Source organism: Lepidochelys kempii, chromosome 8 (assembly GCF_965140285.1).
Source record: "Lepidochelys kempii isolate rLepKem1 chromosome 8, rLepKem1.hap1, whole genome shotgun sequence".
In the NCBI taxonomy this organism is placed as follows: Eukaryota; Metazoa; Chordata; order Testudines; family Cheloniidae; genus Lepidochelys; species Lepidochelys kempii.
Window position 1 is genome coordinate 85,226,246 of NC_136387.1, and position 27,918 is coordinate 85,254,163.

At 41.1% G+C, this 27,918-nt stretch overlaps 1 protein-coding gene across 3 annotated transcripts in view; it reads left to right on the forward strand.

The window, feature by feature from the left end:
- The window catches only part of LRRIQ3 (leucine rich repeats and IQ motif containing 3), a 100,051-nt gene extending 72,446 nt beyond the window's left edge, over nucleotides 1–27,605 (forward strand). For all 3 annotated transcript variants that reach the window (XM_073357335.2, XM_073357336.2, XM_073357333.2), the window contains 2 exons: nucleotides 10,664–10,883; nucleotides 27,519–27,605. In XM_073357335.2, the coding sequence (XP_073213436.1) occupies nucleotides 10,664–10,847 (184 nt within the window). In that variant the 3' untranslated portion in view covers nucleotides 10,848–10,883; nucleotides 27,519–27,605. The remainder of the gene's footprint in view (nucleotides 1–10,663; nucleotides 10,884–27,518) is intronic.
- Nucleotides 27,606–27,918: the final 313 nt, after the last annotated feature.

Here is a 27,918-nt window from a genome sequence, read left to right on the forward strand (position 1 = left end):
TTGCACAGTAGAAAATGTATGCTTGTGTAATCATGCCCTGTTCAGATAAGACACAACAGCAACCTTTTTGTCTCACGATGCAGTGTCTTTGTGTGTAGCACAATGCCATGTTATTTTTACTAAGGTGCAAATAAATCTTTAACAGTTTATTGCCCAAGACAATTTTGGGGCAAAAAAACTGAATCGAGAATGTCAATGCATTCCTTAGAATTCAGCTTGATACAATTTGGAATAGATGAGCCTTGAACCATGAAAATTAGGATTTTGTAAATGTATGGCAAAAGTAAATTCTATTGTGCAATATAACTATTCTGCACACATACTAACTTATTTTTCAGGCAATTACTTTATCTATTTTAAAGTATTTTTTCCAAATCCCTAAAGACACCTATTCACATTAAAGCATAGCTCTGCTCTGAAAAATGACTTGTGAGGGTCCATGTTTGTTAGCTTCCAATGACATCCATATGAAATATGCTTAATTTACAGTAAAAATATTTTTCTTTAACTACAAGCACAACCTCCAATCTGAGAAGTGAGTGAGCCAATTTCCATGTTTCCCACAAACAAAAGTTCTGCAAGCCGTATTAAACCCCCAGTTGCACCTGTGTAACCTTATTGTCTCAAATTATGCCATTAGTGACAGCTGAGCAATTCCATTGTCTTCAATGGGTTTACACTTGTGTAACTGATTGGAAATTTAGTAAATGATTGTGTTGATGATGCATGCACAAGATGGAATAGAATCTAGCTCTCTCCCTCTTAGTTATTGGCTTTGCCATGCTAAGGGGAATAAAAAGCAATAATGGAATGAATAGACCAGATCTATTCTACAGAACAATCTGGACTGCTTGGTAAAATGAGCTCACTTGAACAACGTGCATTTTAATATAACCACTGTGTACACCTAAGAACAAAGAGGTATAGGTCACACTTACACGATGGAGGACTGGATTCTGGAAAACAGTGACTCTGAAAATGACTTCAAGGTCGTGATGGATACCCAACTAGAATCATAGACTATCAGGGTTGGAAGGGACCTCAGGAGGTCATCTAGTCCAACCCCCTGCTCAAAGCAGGACCAAACCCCAATTAAATCATCCCAGCCAGGGCTTTGTCAAGCCTGACCTTAAAAACTTCTAAGGAAGGAGATTCTACCACCTCCCTAGGTAACGCATTCCAGTGTTTCACCACCCTCCTAGTGAAAAAGTTTTTCCTAATATCCAACCTAAACCTCCCCCACTGCAACTTGAGACCATTGCTCCTTGTCCTGTCATCTTCTACCACTGAGAATAGTCTAGAACCATCTTCTTTGGAACCACCTCTCAGGTAGTTGAAAGCAGCTATCAAATCCCCCCTCATTCTTCTCTTCTGCAGACTAAACAATCCCAGTTCCCTCAGCCTTTCCTCATAAGTCATGTGTTCCAGACCCCTAATCATTTTTGTTGCCCTTCGCTGGACTCTCTCCAGTTTTTCCACATCCTTCTTGTAGTGTGGGGCCCAAAACTGGACACAGTACTCCAGATGAGGCCTCACCAATGTCGAATAGAGGGGAACGATCACGTCCCTCGATCTGCTGGCTATGTCCCTACTTATACATCCCAAAATGCCATTGGCCTTCATGGCAACAAGGGCACACTGTTGACTCATATCCAGCTTCTCATCCACTGTCACCCCTAGGTCCTTTTCCGCAGAACTGCTGCCTAGCCATTCGGTCCCTAGTCTGTAGCGGTGCTTTGGATTCTTCCGTCCTAAGTGCAGGACCCTGCACTTATCCTTGTTGAACCTCATCAGATTTCTTTTGGCCCAATCCTCCAATTTGTCGAGGGCCCTCTGTATCCTATCCCTACCTGCCACCGTATCTACCACTCCTCCTAGTTTAGTATCATCTGCAAATTTGCTGAGAGTGCAATCCACACCATCCTCCAGATCATTTATGATGATTTACAAAACCGGCCCCAGGACTGACCCTTGGGGCACTCCACTTGATACCAGCTGCCATCTAGACATGGAGCCATTGATCACTAGCCGTTGATCCCAACAATCTAGCCAACTTTCTACCCACCTTGTAGTGTATTCATCCAGCCCATACTTCTTTAACTTGCTGACAAGAATACTGTGGGAGACCGTGTCAAAAGCTTTGCTAAAGTCAAGAAACAATACATCCACTGCTTTCCCTTCATCCACAGAACCAGTAATCTCATCATAGAAGGCGATTAGATTAGTCAGGCATGACCTTCCCTTGGTGAATCCATGCTGACTGTTCCTGATGACTTTCCTCTCGTGTAAGTGCTTCAGGATTGATTCCTTGAGGACATGCTCCATGATTTTTCTGGGGACTGAGGTGAGGCTGACTGGCCTGTAGTTCCCAGGATCCTCCTTCTTCCCTTTTTTAAAGATTGGCACTACATTAGCCATTTTCCAGTCGTCCGGGACTTCCCCCGATCGCCATGAGTTTTCAAAGATAATGGCCAATGGCTCTGCAATCACAGCCGTCAACTCCTTTAGCACTCTCGGATGCAACGCATCCGGCCCCATGGACTTGTGCACGTCCAGATTTTCTAAATAGTCCCTTACCACTTCTTTCTCCACAGAGGGCTGGCCACCTACTCCCCATGCTGTGTTGCCCAGCACAGCAGTCTGGGAGCTGACCTTGTTCGTGAAGACAGAGGCAAAGAAAGCATTGAGTACATTAGCTTTTTCCACATCCTCTGTCACTAGGTTGCCTCCCTCATTCAGTAAGGTGCTCACACTTTCCTTGGCTTTCTTCTTGTTGCCAACATACCTGAAGAAACCCTTCTTGTTACTCTTAACATCTCTTGCTAGCTGCAGCTCCAGGTGTGATTTGGCCCTCCTGATTTCATTCCTACATGCCCGAGCAATATTTTTATACTCTTCCCTGGTCATTTGTCTAATCTTCCACATCTTGTAAGCTTCTTTTTTATGTTTAAGATCCGCAAGGATTTCACTGTTAAGCCAAGCTGGTCGCCTGCCATATTTACTATTCTTTCAACACATCGGGATGGTTTGTCCCTGTAACCTCAATAGGGTTTCTTTGAAATACAGCCAGCTCTCCTGGACTCCTTTCCCCCTCATGTTATTCCCCCAGGGGATCCTACCCATCAGTTCCCTGAGGGAGTCGAAGTCTGCTTTCCTGAAGTCCAGGGTCCGTATTCTGCTGCTTCCCTTTCTTCCCTATGTCAGGATCCTGAACTTGACCAACTCATGATCACTGCCTCCCAGATTCCCATCCACTTTTGCTTCCCCTACTAATTCTTCCCGGTTTGTGAGCAGCAGGTCAAGAAAAGCTCTCCCCCTAGTTGGCTCCTCCAGAACTTGCACCAGGAAATTGTCCCCTACATTTTCCAAAAACTTCCTGGATTGTCTGTGCACCGCTGTAGTGCTCTCCCAGCAGATATCAGGATGATTAAAGTCGCCCATGAGAACCTGGGTGTGCGATCTAGTACCTTCTGCGAGTTGCCGGAAGAAAGCCTCATCCACCTCATCCCCCTGGTCCGGTGGTCTATAGCAGACTCCCACCACTACATCACTCTTGTTGCTCACACTTCTAAACTTAATCCAGAGACACTCAGGTTTTTCTGCAGTTTCATACCAGAGCTCTGAGCAGTCATACTGCTCCCTTACATACAGTGCTACTCCCCCACCTTTTCTGCCCTGCCTGTCCTTCCTGAACAGTTTATAACCATCCATGACAGTACTCTAGTCATGTGAGTTATCCCAGCAAGTCTCTGTTATTCCAATCACGTCATAATTCCTTGCCTTCACCAGGACCTCCAGTTCTCCCTGCCTGTTTCCAAGGCTTTGTGTATTTGTATATAGGCACTTAAGATAACCTGCTGATCGCCCCTCATTCTCAGTATGAGTTAGGAGCCCTCCCCTCACAGACGTTCCTGCCTGTGCTTCCTCCGGGTATTCTGCTTGCCCACTTACCTCAGGGCTTTGGTCTCCTTCCCCCAGTGAACCTAGTTTAAAGCCCTCCTCGCAAAGATGGTTAGCCAGCCTGCTCGCAAAGATGCTCTTCCCTCTCTATTTTAGGTGGAGCCTGTCTCTGCCCAGCACTCCTTCTTCATGGAACACCATCCCATGGTCAAAGAATCCAAAGCCTTCTCTCCGACACCACCTGCGTAGCCATTCGTTGACTTCCACGATTTGACGGTCCCTACCCCGGCCTTTTCCTTCCACGGGGAGGATGGACGAGAACACCACTTGCTCCTCAAACTCCTTTATCCTTCTTCCCAGAGCCACGTAGTCCGCAGTGATCCGCTCAAGGTCATTCCTGGCAGTATCATTGGTGCCCACATGGAGAATTAGGAAGGGGTAGCGATCCGAGGGCTTGATGAGTCTCGGCAGTCTCTCCGTCACATAGCGAATCTTAGCCCCTGGCAAGCAGCAGACTTCTCTGTTTTCCCGGTCAGGGCGGCAGATAGGTGACTCAGTCCCCCTGAGGAGAGAGTCCCCAACCACCACCACCCACCTCCTTCTTTTGGGAGTGGTGGTCATGGAACCCCCAACCTTAGGACAGCGCATCTCATGCCTTCCAACCAGCGGAGTCTCCTTCTGCTTTCTTCCCCTGGATCATGAACTGATCATGAGCTCCCAGTGTGATGTGGTGGAAAGGGTTCAGAAATAAACGACAAGGATGATTCAAGGTTTGAAAAACCTGCCAAACAGTGAGAGGCTCAAGAAGCACAATCTATTTAGTTTCTCCAAGAGAAGATTTAGGTAACTTGATCGCGATTTGTAAGTACCTATATGTGGGGAAGATTTCTGATCAGGCTCTTTAATCTAGCAGACAAAGTTATAACTAGATCTAGTGTCTGATGCTAGACAAAGTCAGACTAAAAATAAGATACAGCTTTTTAACAATTAGATTAATTTGCCATTGGAACAACTTACTTAGGGATGTAGTGGATTCTCCATCACATGAAGTCTTTAAATCAAGATTGGATGTCTGTGTTCTAGATCAGACAGAAATTATGGTCTTGATACAGAAGTTACTGGAAGAAAATTTGTTGTGTGGTGCAGGAGATCAGATTAGATGATCAAAATAGTCCTTTCTGGCTGTCAAATCTGTGAATCAGTAAATGCTTATTTTTGTCTCTAAAGTTAGCAGATGTGATGTGATTACACATCAGAAGTAGATCTGGTGGTGTCATTTTATTACTTAGCCAAAGAGGTAGTTCATGGCCTAAATTTGGTCCACATACAGTACCATCTCAGGCAGTAGTCTGGACTGACCTCTTGGTGCCGACATTTGTGCACAAGGTGCTGATGACCCTGGCACCCATGACCAGTGCTGAAAGCTATGGTACAGATTCTCCCACCACTGATTTCTTAGCATCAATGTTGTTTTTGATACTCAGTGATGTTGCAGTGACAGTGAAACCTGATTCACCACAATTGTCCTCAGTTGTGGGACTGCCCTGCACTTACGTATCAACTACCAGTAATGTTATGGTATTAGTGAACTCTTCCGCTCCAGTGGTGGAAGGGTGGGGAAACTTAAGCTCACCCTAGAATTCTGAATAGGGTAAAGCCGCCATTAGAGGAGGAGTACTCATTTTCTTTCTACCCTTCTGAGTATAGTAAGGAGGTATCCTCCACCTGCTCATCTTGTTCCCATTTGTATGACCCCTACTGATCTGACAGGGAATCTAAGAGCCGTCACTATAGTCACAGACCTATGAAATCTTGGAGAGAGCACATACCTTGGTATCTACCTCTCTGGCCCCAGCCTTTTACACCTAACTAGTGCTAAATTTCCTTCTTTTATGAAACTTCGTAGAGTTGCTCAAGAGGAGAAGCTGCCACAGCTCTCACTATACCACATGAAGAACAGGAAAGTGATGAAGAACACCTGCTGAGGAAAAGTTCTTGATCCCAACAAATATCTCCTCTTCCTCACTGGATTAGGATCTGAGCTGCCAAGGAAGAAGGGCAATGCAGAAGGCCTTCTACCTTTTCCTCCTCTACTGCACACTGTGTTCATTTCATAATAGCAAATTTTATGGCATCAAAGCCATAAATAACCTTTGAACATTATATAGTTTTTCCCACCACATCCACCCTTCTTAGGCAACCGCTGTTTTATTGTTGAGAGGCCTGGAATGGAATTACCTCAAACCACACCATTTTAGAGATTGTCAGTGTAGGGTATTCCATTCAATCCCCGTCCCTTCCTAGTCCAACCCCTTCCTTCTCCCTCTTTAAGGATCCCTCTCATGAGATGTTAAGACAAGTAGTGGACTCTCTTCTAAATCTTGGAGTAGTGGAAGATGTGCCCCTGGAGTTCAGAGGGATGGGGCTTTACTTTCCTTATTTTCTAACTTGGAAGAAGAAAGAGATCTGGAATCTAGTCCTCGATTTGAGATTTCTCAACAAGTCAAAGTAGAAAAAAATCAATGGTTTGGGTTTTTTTATTTAAATTTGATTTTTTATTGAAAATACGTAGTTTTAAAAATAAAATAAACTTATTGAAAATTAACTGAAATTATGACAACCTATGTCAAAGACTAAACATATTATAATTGATTACAATTATTTAAGTTAATTTAAAAATCATATCAAGCAGTCCATGTTTGTTGTCAAATTTTAAAGAAAGTCAAACCTCCAAACTAGTGGAGGTCAATAGGTAAGCACCTAAAACCAGAGTTTGTTAAAGTGCAAAACCACCTTTTGACATCAGAGGCCTCTACTACAGGTACAGAGAGAATATTTTCTTTATTTGAGTTTATTTAGTTAGCTCAGTTCAATGACTAGTACATGCAGAGTTAAGAAACCAACTGGGAATTGAGAAAGCAGGAATGCTTGTTTTTCTTTTCCAATCTCTGAATTAAAAACCCAAAGCGTGAGAGGATGAGATCTACTCATTTTAAACTCTTGAAGGATATGGTACCTGGAAACAATGAGTTCAGGTCACTAACTACAGATAATACTTCCTTTGTTTAAAAAAAATAATTTTGTTTTGATAACCTTTTTGTTAAACTTTTTTTCTTATGTATCCAGCATAGTTAAATAATAATAAATAGTCACAGACCTATGAAATCTTGGAGAGAGCACATACCTTGGTATCTACCTCTCTGGCCCCAGCCTTTTACCCCTAACTAGTGCTAAATCTTGGAGAGAGCACATACCTTGGTATCTACCTCTCTGGCCCCAGCTACCTAAATAATAAAAATACCATTTTAAAATTCTGTTTTGGTTCATTTTTAACTAAATTCTAATTTCCATCAAAATAGAGCTTGACACAAATCACAAGAAAAATTAATGCTCATTAGCAAATGACAAATGCATCACTGACCATTTTCTAACATATTAGAAATGTAAAAATTAAGAAAGTGAATAAATGTAAATTGTCATCTTATTGCTTAAATAAATAGTATAGATAGATATAATGTATGCTTTAACAAAAAGAAGCACCAAATATAGTATAAATGCTATTTTGAATTGCAAATCAACATGTTTTAAAGGTTACCAACCAGTGAGAATCAACCTTTCTTTAGGAAATAACTAAAAAGTACAAATGCAAAACAAGATTAAAATTGATTATTTATATCAAGGTTTCCTGCTTGCTGATTTAAGCCATGATTAAAATTGATTATTTAAATCACTGATTTAAATCAATCCACCCTGCAACAGTTTCATCTGTCATTTCAAATGCAGGATGATAAGGTTGGCCTCTATAATCCAATTATTAAATTCCCAAATCCCTATCCCTGCTTCCTGGCTCACTATTTTACAAGACACTTACTTTACATATCAGTTCAACTGACACACACAAAATACCTGAGATTCCAAGTGGGAGCATCTATCAGTAGAGAGTTTTGCTCTTTGTCTTTCATCAGCACCAAAGGTGTTCACCAAGTGATTGGCAGTTGTGGTGGCTCACAGAAGGAGACAAGGGATCCAGGTATATCTGTACATTAACGATTAACTCATTTGAGGAAAATCACCACGGCAGGTGAACTATTCAGGTCACCTAATTCCACATCTTTCCACTACTCTGAGTCTCAGGACCACACTGTTGCCAACGCAGAGAACAGTTCATGGGGCAGTGCTAAATTCCACACCAGCAAGGGCTTATCTACCACAGGAAAGATTCAAGACCACGGTAGAAAAATGAGGAGTACTTTTGGCACCTTAGAGACTAACAAATTTATTTGGGCATAAGCTTTTGTGGGCTAAAACCCACTTCATCGGTTTCATCAGCAGCTTATATGCTTATCCAGAAACATCTGGAAGAGTATGTCTCAGGCTTTTGGATGTGGCCTCATAAAGTAACTGTGGTTCTTCAAGAAATGTTGTCCACATTCCAGACTCTTCAGACTCTTGGAATCAGTCCGAAGATTCCACGACTCTTTCCTTGCTACTGGGTAGCCCTATGCCATCTGGATTCTGTATTGGTGAAGGAATTGAAGGACGATTGAGCATGCTTTCCCCTTTATGCCCTTGTTATAAATTCTCTGTTCAAGATTTGTATAGGCAAAACTCCCATTAGGAATTTTGCCTAAGTAAGGATTTCAGGATTGGGCCCTAAATTAATGCCAGCATGTGTGCACTTCTTCAAAGAAAAGTAATTATGTTGTTTTTTAGATTGGATTTGGGGTTTTTGTTTGTTTTGGGTGGAATGTTTTTTCTGTACAGAGGTGAAAAAAAAAGATCTACATTGTGTGTGGACTGGGGAACCCTACTTTATGCACCATACCTAGAGGCTTAATTGATTTATTTTATACATTTCCTTAAAACTATACTGGCCTCTTTTGGAAGCTAAGTTGTCCACTGATGTTCAGTTGGATGAAATGTACAATGGTCAAATTATAAACCACATAAATTGGGTTGATAATAGAGATAGTTGGAGACTTTTAACCACAGCTATACTGCTTAATCACGTTTAAAAACTAGAGCATAATGCAACATTCTAAATAAGTGCAAGTTTTGATAGTTTGACCATGAGGATTCCTCATAAACAGGACAATACCTACTCTTTTTGAGTGTCTTTTTAACTTCACTGATAGCAGAATCCCTCCACTGGCATGGAATCCAAATAAAGGTGCTCTGTGCAAGTGGAGTGCAGTAAGGTTTAAGAAGGTAAAATTCATAATTTGCAGCTGTGAGTGATGCTATTGCAGTCTTTGTGGTTACTGTTCCTATGGCCTGGAAGAGTTAGTCGCAGCCACTTTGTGCTCATGGTGTTCAGTGCTGGGACTGTTTGTAAGTGTGAATCCTGTGGCACCATTCCTGGCCTACCAATGTCATAGCATTCTGTATTAGCCTGTGGAATTGGTACAGAGACCCTGTCCATGGCTCTCAGCCCTGTGCACAGCCCCCTCTGTGGTGTCTTTGCTCCTGTGCAGAATTTAAGTCGTGCAGAGCAGTGGTTCTCAACCTACTGTACCCCTTTCAGCTCACTTAAAGACTACTTGCTTACAAAATCAGACATAAAAATACAAAAGTGTCACAGAACACTATTACTAAAAAGTTGCTTATTTTCTCATTTCTACCATATAATAAATATACTTGAGCCTGTTTTTCACTTGTGAGCCCTGCCATACTGGGAGGCAGTGAAGTGACAGCAACCATTAAGTTTTTCTCCACACTGAGTCTATTCCTACTCTCTGGGCCAGAATTAGGGGGTGGCCGGCAGGGCAATTCCCCAGGGCCCCATGCCACAGGGAGCCCTGCAAAGCTAAGTTGCTCGGGCTTTGGCTTCAGCCCAGGTGGCAGAGCTCAGGCTTCAGCTTTCTGCCCTGGGCCCCAGCACATCTAACTCCGGCCCTGGAGACCCCATAAAAACGAACTTGCGACCCACTTTGGGACTGTGACCCAGTTTGAGAACCCCGATATAGTATATAGAACAGTATAAACAAGTCATTATCTGTGTGAAATCTTAGTTTGTACTAACTTTGCTAGTGCTTTTTATATAGCCTGTTGTAAAACAAGGCAAGTATCTAGGTGAATTGATGTACTTCCTGGAAGATCCTCTAGAGTGTACATACTCCTGGTTGAGAACCCCTGGTGCAGTGGGCCTTGTGATAGTCCTCTGCACTGTAGACAAACTTCAGCCTACAGAAGCAAAAATTATTCCTACGGCCTGTCTAAATTCTATATACATTAATTACTATGGGAAAGGAGGCGAAAGAAGAGGAGCATGGGTGTCGTACAGTAGTTCTCAAACTTTTGTACTGGTGACCCCTTTCACATAGCAAGCCTTTGAGTGTGACCCTCCCCCCCCGTTATAAATTAAAAACACATTTTAATATATTTAACACTATTATAAATGCTGGAGGCAAGCGGGGTTTGGGGTGGAGGCTGACAGCTCGTGACCCCCCATGTAATAACCTTACAACCCCCAGAGGGGTCCCGACCCCCAGTTTGAGAACCACTGGAATAGTACGTCAAATTCCAAATCTATCAGAAATTTTCATTAAAATGAATTTAATTAATCTAGCTTAATTGGAGAAAAAAGAAGCTAGACACAGTTGTAAAATATAAAGAAGAAGCCAAGAGCATATATGTATGAAAGAGTCTAACTTTTAGAGACAAGACTTTTATCAGGAAATTTGCTCGGCTGATCTGTGACTGGTAAACCATGGCTGCAAGTTGTATGAATAAGACTGAAGTCTCTTCCTTTATTTTTCTCCAGGAAATTGATGTTACAAAAAGAAAACTTAGCAGAAAATGTGATTCTGGGTTCCATTGTTTCTCAAAAAACTAGTGAGAGATTACAGCAAGTCAAGACAAAAGTTGCAGCTGTAAAGGATCATCAAGCCAATATGAAAATTATGATCAAGCCGCCATTGAGCTGCAGTGCAATAAAGCATGTATAATAAACTCCAATGTTTAAGATGTTAACTTGCAACATTGTAAGTGAATATAAACCAAACTTTGTCTTTTTATTTGAATACTAAATTTGGAAGTCTATACTCTCATCATTTAAACTGAACTTCCAGGCCTTCATTTAAGAAAAAAAACATAATGAAGAGAGACAATTAGGTCTGTTTACTTCTAGAATGTATAAAACTGGTCTTATTTTTAAAAATCAACATTTACTACAGTATTAGATACCACACTTCAGTGTATGATATTGCTCAGTATTTTCCTAACCTTAGAAGAGACGGTGATATTTCAGATTGCATTGTGTGGTAATTGGTGGTAAATGTTTACTTTTAAATGGCGAGGACTACACGTGTGCATACAGTTATCATCTGTACTTACTCTGAAAACTAAATTATTCAGTGCGAAAAAAATAATAGGGCTTTTATGGTTGATAATGTAGCCAAATAGCAAGAGTGCAATTAAAATTTTGACTACAGTTATTGCAGACAGTGCTGCTGAAGCTTTGCCTCAGTGCTGCCTCAGCAAATGTAAACATACAACAATGCCATAAGCTCTAGATGGAATGTATTTTCTGTTTCATTCTGGCAACCCCGATGCATTTTCTCCTAGCTGCTAACTTTCATTAGCACGCTGTGTACTTGGATTAGTCTCATTAGCTGCTTTCAGACATGTAATTAATTATCTTTCTAGTTTATTCTGCTTACATTCTTTTTATACATACTTCTGACTCTGTATGTGTACATGTGTGTGCATGTCTATATAAAATATGAGAGACAAGGTTGGTGAGGTAATGTATTTTACCAACAGAGAAGCTCTCTCACCAACAGAAGATATTACCTCAAACACCTTCTCTCTCTAATATCCTGGGACCAACGTGGCAACAACTACACTGCATATATAAAATATAGTCGTTTTTATTATTATTCTTATATCTGTCTTGGGCTAGTGTTGGCACTCAGGGCGGAAACTAGTTTCTTCCAGTCCTCTCTTATTTGCTGCTGCTTCTGCATTTTGATGTGGCTGTTGGTCCCGAGCCTGGATAAAGTGGGGAGGATTGATAACATGGCTAACCACCTAGCCTCGTAAAAAAAAAAAAAAAGAAACAGAATCAGGCTACCATTCTGCCATTCTGATAAAAATGCTGATCCCTCACGCTGCATGCATGTTCTTGGTAAAAGCCAGTTCCCCGACAACTTTGATATAGCAGCAAGAGAACATGTTAAAGGTTGTTTTTGGAAAGTGAGAACGTTTCAGACATAAATAGTCTCACAGGTCATGAGGGAGATGGATAGCTATAAACTTATAATAGAATATCAGGGTTGAAAGGGACCTCAGGAGGTCATCTAGTCCAACCCCCTGCTCAAAGCAGGATCAATCCCCAATTTTTACCCCAGATCCCTAAATGGCCCCCTCCAGGATTGAACTCACAACCCTGGGTTTAGCAGGCCAATGCTCAAACCACTGAGCTATCCCAATACTTGAGTATATTAATTTTGCTAAATAAATATATTGTGGGTCCATGCCCTAAAACAAAATCATTATGATTGCTTAAAAAAAAAGACAATCTCCTTACTCTACCATTGTGTACTATGTGAAGTTATGCAATTTTCTTTCATTCTCTTCTGTCTTGAGTCCCTGGAAGCCTGTCTCTTTCATTCATTCCAAATGATATTTCCGATTGCCAGTTCTTCTCTTCCTTTAGTTGTGCATAGGCCACAGCTGTATAGAAACAATCTTTTTTAATACTCAGGTGTGAACTGGTAAGATAGAGCAGAAGGGCACTATAATGTCCTTATGTTCTTATGTATGAATACACTTTGAGCTAATCCTGTTTCAAAAGGGCTAGATCAAAGCGTTCTAACAAACTGTTCGTGTATGGCAGCAGGGTGCACAATGACCACTAGATTGTGGCAGACAAGTGCAGAATAGATTCACACCCCAGCTCACCGCAGTCTAGTTGTTTGTGTAGACAAGCCATAAGTGTCCAATACTCTTGTGTGACTATACATGAGTACTAGCTAGGGCTGTGATCTCTTAAGCTAAACAGGATGAGCCATAGTCAATACTTGTATGGGAGAGTGATAGGGAGAGAGGCCCTATACCAGCAGAGAAGAGGTTAAGGAGAGCCCTTGCTCTCTACTAGCCCTGCCTTGCTATACCTGCAGTCAATGCCAAGCCTTTATTTGAAGGGAAATAAAAAGCGAGAACCTGATCCATTCTGTCCAGAAGGAGCTCTACCTTTCTGCCTGAAAGGAACTTTGCTTGCAAACTGTTTAGGAAAGGAAGGAACTTTGAAAGGAAAGGAACTTTGCTTGCAGAGTTGTGGAGAGAGGCCTGCTAGCCTGAGCAACCACAGTGGAGGAATAGCTAGATCCCAAGGAATGAGCAATACTCAAATCAGAGACTGGGAATCAAGCCCAAAGGAAAGGCCAGGAATGCTTCCCCTCCCCCAGAAGACAGGGGAGTGGCCTAGTACTGAGTTACATTTGCTTTTTGTTGTAAAACAGCAGTTCTTAAACTTTAGAAACCTAAGGACCTCTATTTTGATTTAAAATTTTCAGACTCCCAACCCCCCGCTCAGCCCCAGGCCTCACCCAGACTCCACCCTTTTCCCCAAGGGCCAACCCCTGCCCCTCCTCTTCCCTGCCTCTTTCTGTCCCCTCCCCTGAGTGTGCCCCATCACCGCTCCTCCCCCTTCCTCCCAGTGCTTCCTGGATGCCGCTGAACACCTGTTCCCCGGCATGCAGGAGGCACTGGGAGGGAGAGGGAGGAGTTGATCAGTGAGGCTGGTGGCCCTGGATGTGATTCTGCCCCCTACTCCAAGCGAACCATGTCCCTGTTCCTCCCCCTCCTCCCAGTACCTCCTGCATGCCACGGAACAGCTGTTCCCTGGTGTGCAGGAAGTGCTGGGAGGGAGGGGGAGAAGTTGAGGGAGAGAGGGGAGGAGTTGATCAGCGGGGCTCGCGGACCCCCTGGAGTACCGCGGATCCCAGTTTGAGAAACTCTGTTGTAGAACATTTTTGCAGCAGAGCCCCTCAACCACACCCACAAGGAGATAATACTGAAGGGACAATTAGCTGTTGGGGCAGAGCCCACCGCACTGGACAATAGAAATAGAGAATTCTTCCCACCCAGGGAGACCTGTGTTGACAACAGGCTGCGCAGAAGGTCCACAAGGACACTCTGCTCCTGCCACACTCCTACAGGGAGACTTCCAAGGAAAGCCAGGGTGCAGTAGGAAGTGATGCTAGCATTTATGTAAGTCCCACGTTTTTCTCTGAGACTGACTGGTCTACCTGCCCAGTATCATGTTAGGGGTTATTGGATGTAAGGGCCATCTTTTGGATGACATGTAAAGGAAAGGTCCCAACAATGGAATGTTAAAAAAGATCTAGACAATTTATAGTAATTCTAACCCCATATTTGGCTACAGTTCTTCTTGTATGCACATATAGACCCCAAACTTAAAAATATTTATGCATATGATTATTTTTAAAGTTAAGCATGTGTGTGTTTGCCAGAGAGTGGGGTGAGGGTATATATGTGTGTGTGTGTGTGTGTGTGGTGAGTGGTGGGGTGATAGCAAACTGTTTCTTAGAGATCCTTTATGACAAAAGGTACTGTATAAATGCAGGCATCCATTAAGACAAAATCCTTGGGAATCTGGAGTCTGAGAGCTAGAATCAGATCAGGAGGCATTGGGACAGCACAGTTGTTTGCTTTGACTGACCATTTAACTGGGATAGACTGTGTGGGTTGATTCTTTGACGAATAAGACCATGATCTCAGCAACAGAAGAAAGAAACATTGTGTGAAACTGGGAGAAAGAGTCTGTGACTGGTGGTGTTTTTCTGGATCTGTGCTCTGCTTAGCTTTAATTTGTCCCTGTATAAGTGGGATTAATTCTGAGCTAATGGGAAGCACTTGTCTTTCAGTCTCATACTTTGCAACCCACCTGTGATTTAGGGGTAGCTTATATATGTTATTCTTACATTTTGTACACCAATTTCCTGAGGCTACTTGAAAATTTGTCCTTGAATAGAACTTCTTCTGAAATCATGATGCTCAGTAGCATCAATTAATTAATTAAAAGAACACAGAAATCATCCAGAATAGGCAGTTATAGAAAACTGAGATTCAATAGTTTATAAAAGTCATGTTTTAAAACAATTTTTTAAATAATTTGCAAGCATTTAAACTGTACTTGAAACTTCTAAACTCTGGTTAGTAACTAGTGGAAAGTAATATCTGTAGTTTATTGGAGAGAAAAAATCAAGTGAAATACCCAACCTCCGGAAAATGGGCATTTTAGCAGGAGTGTAGAATACATAATTGGAGACTGAACTGATTAGGATAAAAACATTCCATCATATCTGCTGTTCAGCTTTTACAGCAATTCTAGACATTTATATAATATTTAAATAGCCTCTCTCCAATATTGTTTTCACTCTTTGATGTGGTATAACACTTTTCGTACATCTTTCTTCATTCGTCTAGATTATTTTCTTAGGCAAACAATACTTCTAATTTCTGTCTTCTGATCTGCTCAGTGTGTGTGACCATGTGTTGAGTTAAATTGCTAATGAATCACATAAGAGAAGATATATTAAATCACAAGTATATTAAAACCTTGTCATAAATAAAAACATGAGAAGGTCTGTCTCTGAAAGATAAAAATACTTTGTTAAATAATAGAACTTTCTATAAAGCAACTGTGAAAGCCTATAGTGGTTCTTATTCATTCATTACCTAGGAATTTCTTTGACATATATCAGGGTGATAGTTGTCTTTCCTGAAGTAAAACGTGTGGATATGGAACAAAAGGTCAGGCTGCTTCCTTGGGATTAGAGTAGTTTGGAAAGGATACAAGGAGAATGGCCTTCTAATTCAATGGATGACTGAGATCTGTGGAAAAGGAAGTACCCACTCTGTGGCAAACTGTCTCTCTCCACGGCTCTTGATGTCCCTACTCCACCCTGATAGGATAGTTCTATAAGCAACTGGGCTCCTCTTGATCACCCTCCCATATGCTTCTGCTGTACTCTGTCTCCATGAGGGGACCTTAGCATCCAGGGTGATTTAGTATATGTCTGTATCTGTATGAGACTATAAATTCAACTTTGAAGAGTGCCATTTTGATTGTATGATTGTTCTGTGCCTTCCTTTTTACCTCCATCTTGGACTGGGATATCTTGAGGTATTGACAGAGGGTGAACAGGGCAGAGCAACTACGGGTCATTAACCAGGAGGGTCTCCTATTCAGATAGAAGCATCCATGGACAATGAGTTAAGTACCATCCAAAGAAACCCTTTCTCCCAGGTGGCCTTGTACCAAGCAGTGGATTGTCTAATGAGGGACTGCAAGCAACTCAGATTGGTCACTTGAGAAAGGGGACAGCAACTTTATAAAATACGGACTCTCTCAACAACCATTTTAGAGAGAAGAGAACAGAAGCAGGTAAGAGAAGAAGGAAGAGAAGTGGGTCTCAAGACCCTGAAAATACACTGTCCAAATCCCAAAGGGCTCTTGGAGGGGAGGGATTTAGCGCATAGGTTCTGTTCTTTTTAGCACAGTATATATCTACCCCTGCCTACGAGTTAAGTGTGGGTGCTAGAAATTCCTTGGCAGAATCTGTTGTTTGCTTATCCTGCCATGTAATCCTTGAAGAGGAAAACAGTAAATCAGAGAGGGTCCAGAGCTTCATCGGAACTCTAGAAATATGCTATTGGGGAGACTTGATAGAAACTGCACTAGTTTCAGGGCCAACACAATTGGACTGTGGGATTTCCCACTGCCAAGAGATGTGTCAGCCTCAAAGGCTGCACTTGGATGTGCGTCTAGAGGTTTCGAAAATTCAGAATGTGTGTGTGCCTGTGTGAAACATTTTATATTATGACATACACACAAAAAGTTAAAAGAATGTTAATATTGCAATTCCAAGCACTCTAAAGTTAGTAAATGACATAACAGTTGCCTGTGCAACTTTCTCATACCTTTTGTGTGTATGTATTATGATAATATTGCCCAACATCATAGGAAGTTTGTGTCAGAACCAGAGATAAAACTCAGTTCCGTGGCTTAAATGCAAGATGACATGCTTTCTCTTGTTGCAAACCTCTGTCTCATCCTGTATGCTGAATGAGACCGGGATCTTGGAGAACAAATAATATGAGATCCTGTAATAAAAAACTGTATCATAATGCAAATGCATGAAGGGCAAATTAAGGGTGAATGGTCAGCCTTTATTCTGGAATTTCTAAAATTCTGAATGCTTGACTTTCAACCTTAATAATGCTTTTTTAACCTACTATTTTGTATTTAATTTCCTAGGTTTAAAAAAACCAAACACAAAAAAGCCATGAGAAATTCCTTTATGTGGAATTATGCTGGTACCTCTCACCTGTAAGGTTGGAACCCAGGTTCTTTAGAGCTACAGTTCAGGCCTTTATCACATGAGATAAAAGAGTAACTGATAGCATTAGTTGGCTGCTATAATATATGCAAACTATGCACTGAAGGGGGAGAAAGCCTGTTGCACCGAAGTACAAGTAGTCAAAATGGTTTTGGTACTCAAGTATATTGTTTTATGGGAAGTATGAAAGAAGGTGAGTGAGTCTATGTGTTGTACTGTTAAACTTTTGTTGATATGTTTGTGTAAAATGAGAGCTATGCACTGTGGTGAGGGGTTATATGTGTTTGGGTTTGTTGTGTGGGTGTTTGTGTTGATATGTGTCAGTAGTTGTATTGTGCAGGAAGATTTGTGTGGGTGGTAAATGCGGGGGAGGAAAGGGCTGTAGTCAGGTGGTATATGTCCTTGGATTGTTGTGTTTGCTGCTTGTGTTGTGTGATTGATTGTGTTGATTTGTGTCTAGAGGGGATTGTGCTGGAGGATTCTGTGTAGATTTGTATGGGTGAGTGAGATTTGGAGGGGTGAGTGCTACATTGAGGAGTTTTGTGTGTTGAGGATTATTGTGTATGCTGGTTCAACAGACATAATAGGCTTCAGAGTCACACACAGAGTGACAATCCCAGAATCTTATTATCTAGATTTGCTAGATAGCAAAGAAGTGTTAGGAATCCTGGGTTTTATTCCTCACTCTGGAGGGGAGTATTGTATAATGGTGAGTCAGTACGGCCAAGCACATACATTTGACGTATTCATTCTGAGAGGCAGTATGACTAAATGGTTGAGTCTTTGGTCTGCCATATTGCAGACCCAGTTCCTATTGTCAGCTCTGCCAGAAGTGACCTTTTGTAATCTCTCAGTTGTCTAATTTCTAAAATGGGTGAATGATTGTGGACTGCCTCCAAAGGTCAAGGTAGGAGACGGTGCTCAATAATAAGGGCTGTGAAGTTCACAGAATTATTAATACTAATTATCAAGAGAGGTACATTTATAATTCATGGTCTCATCTTGGCTCCTAATCCAGTTCACCTTTCCATAGGCCAAAGTGGCTATTAAGGCAGCAGCATTCACTACTCCCCACTTCCTCTAGGGCTCTAGTTATGTGCCTACTAATTAAGAGGATCTGTGCATGCTCAGTGTAGTCAGTATGTAGGAAGCTGGACATGCTAAGGGCTGCTTAAAAGTTTGGAGATTTTAGCAACAAGCTGTACTGATCCTGTGCAAATGGTGACAGTCAGAGGCTTACAACCCTGTCAAATCTAGATAGGTTTTCACATGGGTAGTCTTGGGGTCACATATCTTATGCTATCTCATTTCAAAACATCAAGTTCTTGCTCAAAAGCATGAAGGCATTAGAACTTTTTAAAAACAAACAAAAAACACTTGGATTTTTTTTTTAAATATTAGCAAAAAAACTTCCTATGACCTCTTTCTCAGATTTTTGAGAATGAACCATTTTCCACGAAAGTTTCAAGAAACAGAGCAAACATGGACATTTTCAGCCTGATTAGCTAAAGTTTGAAAAAAATAGAAGCAACTGATTTTCTACTAGCCAGGCCTGTAATTATATGTGTGTAGAGAAGGTGCAAAGAACCTGAAGCTTCATATCTAGGGAGTAATTAGAAGACCAGAAATTCAGCTGGATTCTCTAATCAGATCCTATCTCTTTGTGCCACTTAGGAGGTAAAAAGGTGCTGGAAACTGGCCTCTGATGCTCAGCAGAGAATTCCCCAATCCTAGGGATACTTCCTCCTGGTGCAAAAGTTCTGATTCTGGGCGTAGAGCCTACCACCCTCCCCTCTCTCACTTTTAGCCCAAATGATGACAGGGCCTGGGAAGGGCCTGGGAAAGCTATTATGCCTATTCTCCTTTGGGGGTGTGTTCCATTTAGCATTTAGAGCTGCCTGTCAGGATCTCTATATGTTGCTGAGGCCAAAAATGGTCCCCTGACAGGTCCTCTGCCACTCCCATGCTGAGCTGAGCAAAAGTTTTGGAACACAAGAAAATTTGTCCCAGTATCTATAACTTTTAATGATTTTCTCTTTCAGTATATTGGGATTGTGTTAGTAACATTAGACATATATTCTAAACAAATGTCACCACTTCCAGGAGATTTTCATTTTCTTGTTTTGTTTGGCCTGTAGTTTAATCACTTGATTCATTAATTTTCCAGCCTTCTTGCCTCCTCTATATCTGATATCAGGTGCTGAAGGGGTGAGGCAGTGCTAATATCAAAAGATTAAAGCATCTTTAGGAAAATGTAGCAGTAAATCATAGTGATCATAAACAAATGTACTTGGGTTCCTTAGATGCAAAGTGCAACAGAATGTCATATTCTTTATTAATTCTTATATATTATTTATTAAAAATTGCAGCTTGCTGTTGGACTTTGTAATATGGAGGCTTGTGACTTTTGGTGATTCCAGCCATATGTGATGGACAGACTTTTGTATTCAGTGTCATTTTAGAATTAATTTTATATTTTATTTAAACATAAACAAACAGTAAAGATTTTTAGCCTTAAACTTAAACCTAGCTCAAATTTAAACAAAAGTACATTTTTGTTCCACTCAAAATGCAAAAACTCCTTGATATTTCCCAAATGAAAAAAGAAAACTGATAGGAAAAAATCAGCATTACGAACTATAAAGAATTTAAAAAACAAAAGTCAGAACTATTGACTTTTTTCCTTTGGGCAGAACTCTTTTAAGTCTGTGTAACAATATCATTTTTATAAACCCCTGATCCTTCAGGAGTTCTGCATGCCCAGTTCTCACTGATTTAATTCTGCCAATGGGGTGAAGTTCACCCCAGTGCAGACAGCCTGTGCATTGTCCGCCGTACCACTTCGGCCCAATGTTAAGGGATTTCATGATGCAAAGTGTCTTGAGCAAGTCCCCTGCACTAGACCGCTAAAAACCCAATAGATGTTTAAAAGTTACTCACATGAGGAATGCCACTGATTTCAGTGGGACATTGTTTGAGTAAAGATATCTCATGTGCGTACAGGTTTATGTGGAATTGGGCTATGGTACTACTTATCTGCGTAATTATTACTAATTTTTGTAGGAGCTTGGAGAACACATGGGGTGAGATTTTCACCCCACTACATCCCCTGTATGTTGCCATAAAAACCCCATACCAGTTTGGGGGAGAATTCCCCCAGTGTTGGCACTGGATAAGACAGCTGTAAGTTGCTGTACACAGGTCCCCTCACAAAACCTGGCATGGGGTGACATGAAAGGCTGGAGGGCACATGCAGTGGGTGGAAGGGTAAAGTAAAGTAGTAGGACCCAAACTTAATCTACTTTATATCTGATTGCAGATTAAATTTCTGCAGCAAAACAAAGAGTTCAGCATTCTTTTTCTGTTAATAAACTCAAGTCAATAATACCAGCGTGAACAAGCAAAGTTCCCAGGCCACCCTCTACACAGCACACATATGCTGAGTTAACATCCAAATGCCCAGCCCCCTTTCTTGAGTTCTACTTTATTCCCAGTTGAAGAATAACACAATATAAACTGTAGCCTGAGCTTCCTCCTGAGTCAGTTGATACCTTCCGACATTTGGACTAGTAATTACTTGACTCTTGGACAATTTATTTCCCCAAATATGTGTTCAAACCATACAGCCTGTTTCCAACTTCTCAATAAGTTTGTGGTGTTGTATCAAAAATGTACTCCTATCAACTTAAGTTATACCTCCTTCATTAGTGCTGCCCAATGTTACATAGAAGAAAACATTTTTAAAGGCATCAGCTGAAATTTGTTTGGCCAAACCTGTTTGATTAGTCTACATGCTTCCATGCCAGCATCTCCTCTCCATTGCAAGGCAAATGTTTACATTGAGATTTTCTGAACAACATGGCACTGTGGGGATTCTGAGCAGCACCAGCACTCAGGGCTATTGAAGGCTACCAGAATTGAAAGTGCCCAAAGTTGGATTAAAGCCCTTTGAAGGCACAGTACAAAATCTTCCCTGGTTTTCAGAAAGTCACATTAAGAACATCTCCCATTATTGCCTTAAGGGACACTGAACCAAGTATCTTTTAAAGTCATGGAGACTGCTTAATATAATTCCTGGGAAGCATAACGATGAAATCTGGTGGGATTTTTTTTTTAAAACCAAACTGTATTTCCTGCACATCATATACAGGACCAGTTTGATACTTTTCATTCTTTCACTAGCACTGGTTTTCTAGCATTGATAGAATGTCAGTGTTGAAGAGCAAGGCAGGGCTATTCTATTGACATAGGCTAGCAGCCAGTCCAGATGGATCTCATTAGATCCAATCTATGGCGTAAAAGGGTTTGCGTGTTCTTCTATGGGGAATGAGAGACTGGGCAGTGAGGGAAACTCTTTAAAAAAACTGACTCAGGAGGAAGCTCAGGCTACAGTTTATATTGTGTTATTCTTCAACTGGGAATAAAGTAGAACTCAAGAAAGGGGGCTGGGCATTTGGATGTTAACTCAGCATATGTGTGCTGTGTAGAGGGTGGCCTGGGAACTTTGCTTGTTCACGCTGGTATTATTGGCTTGAGTTTATTAACAGAAAAAGAATGCTGAACTCTTTGTTTTGCTGCAGAAATTTAATCTGCAATCAGATATAAAGTAGATTAAATTTGGGTCCTACTAACTTTGACATATCACTTCAATATTCTATCTGAAGATCCCTTTCCAAATAAAAATAAAGGAAACTGACAATGTAAAATATGTTTCTTATTCTAAAATATAGGATAGGAGATGACTCTGGGGTAGATAGAAGGCTGTAGTTTGCTTGAAAGGCTCTATAACAAAATCTCAGTAGCACAGGAAGTTCACCTGTATTACATCTCTCTCTCTCTCTCTCTCTCATTTGTCCATCTCTCTAAGATTGCTAGATTGTTCTGTAATTTTGATCAGTCCCCTTTGGAGTACTTACATTCCCTTCTACAGTGCTTAATTTGTGCCCAGGGCTTGCCACAGCTGAGCCCTGGCACCTCTAGGCTTCGCAGTTCATAGCCCCACCACCTTGGGGCGTGCTGCAGCCATTATGAAAGTAAAAAAAATGCTTCAGCCCTGACACCTAATTCATTACAAATTAAGCATTGTCCTTCTACTTTAATATCCTCATACGATTTTATTTAATGTGAATTTTATATTGTTGTTCAGATCAAAACCCTGCAAACCCCCACTTGATACCTTCCGACATTTGGACTAGTAATTACTTGACTCTTGGACAATTTATTTCCCCAAATATGTGTTCAAACCATACAGCCTGTTTCCAACTTCTCAATAAGTTTGTGGTGTTGTATCAAAAATGTACTCCTATCAACTTAAGTTATACCTCCTTCATTAGTGCTGCCCAATGTTACATAGAAGAAAACATTTTTAAAGGCATCAGCTGAAATTTGTTTGGCCAAACCTGTTTGATTAGTCTACATGCTTCCATGCCAGCATCTCCTCTCCATTGCAAGGCAAATGTTTACATTGAGATTTTCTTATTATCAGTTCTAATATCTTACACAGAGCAGAGTTAAATTAACTGGTCAATACTTCCCCCGTTCTCCCTTTTTGAAGATTGGAACCATGTTGGCTTTTCTCCTGTCAGGTGCCTAATCTGTCTTCCAGCATTTATCAGAAGTGATTGCTAATAGTTCTATTTAGCAAAAAGAAAAGGAGGACTTGTGGCACCATAGAGACTAACCAATTTATTTGAGCATAACCTTTCGTGAGCTACAGCTCACTTCATCGGAGTTAGGCCACTCTTGGGTATATTTTGTTCTATCCAGCTGATTTGTATGTTTAATTTTAATAGATATTCCTGTACCATCTCTTTATTGCTAATTTGCTCTGGATCACTTCAATGCTCATTTAAATTTGATAACTCAATAATTAACTTTAATTTTTATTATAAAAGAAGTATTATTTACTACTTCAGCTTCCTTTGTACTTCTTCATCTATTATTCCACCCTCAAATTTATTTAATAGACCCTATTAATTCCTCTAATTTTATCTTTTTTGTGGAATACTGTTTTTGTAGAAATTTTTTTATTTCCTTGAGCCCTCTTCATTAGCATTTTCTACTATGCTTTTTTTCCTGCCCTCTACATTTCTTGTTTTTACTTGTTCCTCCCTGTTTTTATATATTTCATAGTTCTATTTCTGTTTCATTTGTATTATTAAATGTCTTAGCTATGTTTGTCTTACTGCTCTTCTTTTCTTTTAACCGAAATTCTTGCCTTTCTCTTTTTTATGCTATTCCTCAACATATCTATACTAAATTTGCACTCTTTTTCTCCTGATAACTGTACCACTATAACAGGACCCTTCTGCTAACTAACTAACAATTTCCAGTTAATTTTATTGAGGCAAAGGTGTTCATGTCACCATAGGCAACAATTCTGGCAGGTGTCTGTATTTTCTACCCAGCCTAGGTGAACGCACCTCACCTCCCACCATACCCAAACTGAGCCTGGACACTGTGTCAGGGAAAACGCACAGCTGCTTCCCCAAAAGTTGAGAGAGGTCACGAAGCAATACTAACAATCTATGCTGGACCTTGGAGTAAATGAGGAATCCAATAGTGATTGGAGAACTCCAATCATGTTGGTCTGTACGCCAGATGGAACTACCCAATTTTGCATCAAATTTAGAAAAGTCAATGCCATATCAAAATTTAACACATCATTCATACTGTGCATTGATGAGCGAGCAGATCACTTGAGTGAAGCCAAATATATTACCACCTTGGATCTTACCAAAGGATATTGGCAAATTCCACCCATGCCAGAGGCTCAAGAAAAAATAGCCTTTGCTGACCCCTTTGGCTTGTATCAGTTCCAGACTATGCTGTTTGACTTATCTCATGCTCCAGCAACATTTCAACGGCTAATGGACCAACTCACCCATCCCCATAATAGTTATGTCACCTCATTCCATGACGATGTCTTGATTTATAGCCAGAGCTGGGATGACACCTGAAGCTGCTATATTCTGGACCCTCAAAGAGGTCAGACTAACAGCAAACTCCAACAAATGCAACATAGGCAAAGACAAAACAATCTACCTGAAGTATACCTTGGGGAAGGGCCACGTATGACTTCTGGTGGACAAGGTCCAGACCTGAAAGACCTGCCACACTCTGACTTCAAAGAAGCAGGTGCAAAAACAAATGGATATAAACTGTCCTCCAACAAGTTTAGGCTTGAAATTACATGAAAATTTCTAACCATCAGAGGAGTGAAATTTTGGAACAGCCTTCCAAGGGGAGTAGAAGAAAAAACCCTAAATTGTTTCAAGACTGAGCTTGATAAGTTTATGGAGGGGATGGTAGGCATATGGTCCATCTGTGACTATTACTAGCAAATATCTCCCATTTCCAGAGATGGGACACTAGATAAGGTGGCTCTGAGTTATCACAGAGAATTCTTTCCCAGATATCTGCCTGATGGGTCTCCCCCACATGCCCAGGGTCTAACTCAGGGATCGGCACGCGGCCTGCCAGGGTAAGACCCCTGGTGGGCCGGGCCAGTTTGTTTACCTGCCGCATCCACAGGTTCGGCCAATTGCAGCTCCCACTGGCTGTGGTTCGCTGCTCCAGGCCAATGGGGGCTGTGGGAAGCGGCGCGGGCCCAGGGATGTGCTGGCCGCAGCTTCCTGCAGCCCCCATTGACCTGGGATGGCAAACAGCAGCCAGTGGGAGTTACGATCGGCCGAACCTGTGGACACGGCAGGTAAACAAACCAGCCCGGCCCCGCCAGGGGTCTTACTATGGCGGGCTATGTGCCAAACGTTGCTGATCCCTGGTCTAACTGATTGCCATATTTGGGCTTTGGAGGGAATCTTCCCCCAGCTCAGACTGGCAGAGACCCTGGGATTTTTCGCCTTTCTCTGTAGTGTGGGGCATGAGTCACTTGTAAGTTTAAAGTAAAGTAAATGGTGGATTCTCTGTAACTGGAAGTCTTTAAATCAAGATTTGAGGACTTCAGTAACTGACCCAGAGGTTATGAGCCTATTACAGGAGTAGGTGGGTGATGTTCTGTGGCCTATGGTTTACAGAAGGTTGGACTAGATTATCATAGTGGTCCCTTCTAGCCTTAAAGTCTATGAGTCTTTGAGGTACGCAGGTTTCTGGGAATGGTGGTATACTACTGCTAGTTTGCACTGGGATTCTCATCTACTGTGGCCCCTCTCACCTGTCTGCTCCAAGACGGTAGCCCAAAAAGATTCACTGGATGAAGGCCTGTGAGACAGCCTTTCAAACTCTAAAGGCTCTCCTCCAAAGTGATCTCGTCTTCTACAGCCTAGATTTCACCAAAAAATGTCTCCCAGACTGATGCCTCTGAAGTTGGTTTGGGAGCATTCTTGTCCCAAGGGAAGGGAATATCCTCAACCTATGTTGAAAATTGTTCCCAAGAGCAAAAAGCCTACTCTGTATTAGAAGTTTGACTGTGATGTAGGCCATGGAGGCACTCTGATGTTACCTCCTAGGCATAAACTTCACCCTAGACAGGTACTGCCCTTATGGCTCCGTGCCATGGAAGACACCAATCCCTGACTCGTGATTTAAACCATGCCTCCACTCTTGCTGCCCATGGTACTGCAGCTACACTGCTATTTAACTCCATTGAGTTACCACAAACATGATCACACCCTTACTCGTAATGTGGACATAGCCATAGTGGTCCTTTGGCCACGAGGGTCTCTGGGGACCATTGAATTAGGGCTCTAGTAGATGGAGGCTTCCTTTTAAATAGGACAAGGGGGACCTGTTATGTGCCCCATCCAGGACAGCAATAGAAGTGGAGACATCTTTATTTGCCAGTGGGCTCAAGTTACTATCCTACAGAGCTGTCAGCCTTACGCAAAGCAGCATTTACCCTACAGCATGTGAAACTGGAGCCTGATTGGTAAATATCACACTAATGGCAGTGCCTCCATGAGCTCCCAGCACTGTCTGAGTGTTGGTTTGCATGCCTCTTTCACCTGCCTAACATGTCCGCATCGCTCGGGAAATTACTGAGCAGCCCAGGTGTTCAGGTAAGACCCACCAGTGAGGCTGAGTGGAAAGGGAAAATGCAGAAAATGATTTTAATGTTAAAATACTGAAACTGATTCTTCATTATTTGATCAGGCAAAACATCTGCAGAATTCACATCATTTTACATGTGAAGGCTCAGGTCCACAGCTGGAAAGGATATTCTGTTACAATTGTTATTATTTAATTAGACTGTTTTAGCTGGCCATATTTGTTGGACAGGTGCAGTATCTGAAAAATTAATAATGAAGAGTACCTACTTAGGAAAATGGGGTAAAAATCACGAGACTTTCCCATTTAGCAATATTATTGGGGTTTTTAGTGTGTGTCCTGTGGAATTTTTTTTTTTGGTTTGCTTTTTTGTTTTAGATTTGTGGGTGGGTGGTTGGTGGGGATGTTTAAATCTCTGGGGGTTGGCAGCACTGCAAATAGTGAGTAGGCAGGCTGAAAAGCACGAATCCCAGATATTATTCCTTTAACTGAAAGCTTGTGTAAATATTCTAGGAAATAACATGTCATTTACTTATTTTTCCTAATGGAAGAGTAGATGATAATGATTGTATCATTAGACTATTTATTATTGCTATATGTTTTGTGGCAATTCCTAAAGGGGACAGTTGGACCAACCCTCTTTTGTGCTCCATGCTGTACGTGTGCATAGAAAGAGACCGTCCACATCTTAAGGAATTTATAAGATTCCATGACTATGCAATAGATTTTTACTTGTGGGTTTTTTTTCCAATATAGTTTGCACTAATTTAGGCTCCAGTCATGCATACACTTCTGTATGTGCTTAATTTTAAGCACCTGAGTAGTCTCACTGACACAAAATAGCTACTCATGGGAGTAAAGTTAAGCTTGTGTTAAGTGTTTTGGTGAAAATAATTTCAACTTTGCTTGATTAAGTAGTGCTTTCCAGTAGATGGCAGCATACAATCTTTTTTTTTTTTTTTAAAGAAAATCCTTTGACTTTAATAAGTGAAAAAATAAATGTGAAGGAAAAACTTACTGAAGTTCACACAACAATATTTAAGACATTGTTTGCTAAGTGCCTATGTTTGATGTAATCCCCAAATATTTGATTTCTATTTGGTTTTAGTGTTAACAAATACTTTGAGAAATTGGTGTAGAGAACCACACTCCAAGTAGCTCAAAAAGGAAAATTCAATGTGGTCTGCAGTAAATAAAAAAGAGTCTTCCTTTGTCTGACTGTAGGTTTTTGGTTTTTTTCAGGCCTGAAGCTGTGTAAAAAGGTTGAACCAGAACAGAGGAAAACATTGTTAGATTTCATAGATTTAATTTACTTTTAAAAAAATTGACCTATGAACCATGTTGTAATCTAAAAGTTACTATTCAAGAAGGATTTAATTGAAAGAGAAGCATGTAATTTGTAAACTGCTTTGATTGAATTTTTTTTTGTTTTTTTTTGGGTACCCTCGGTTGCAGTGTTTTTCAGAAATGTCTAAAGATTCCATTTCTACCAATCCAAGAATGAATTATTATAATGACCTACATAGTCACCTAATGCTACTGATTAAAAACATGATTGCCTGCACTGGAAAGATAAAAATATCCTTTCTTCCCAGGCAGAATGGCATGAAAAAAATATGTTTCTGTCTATAAACAAGTTCAC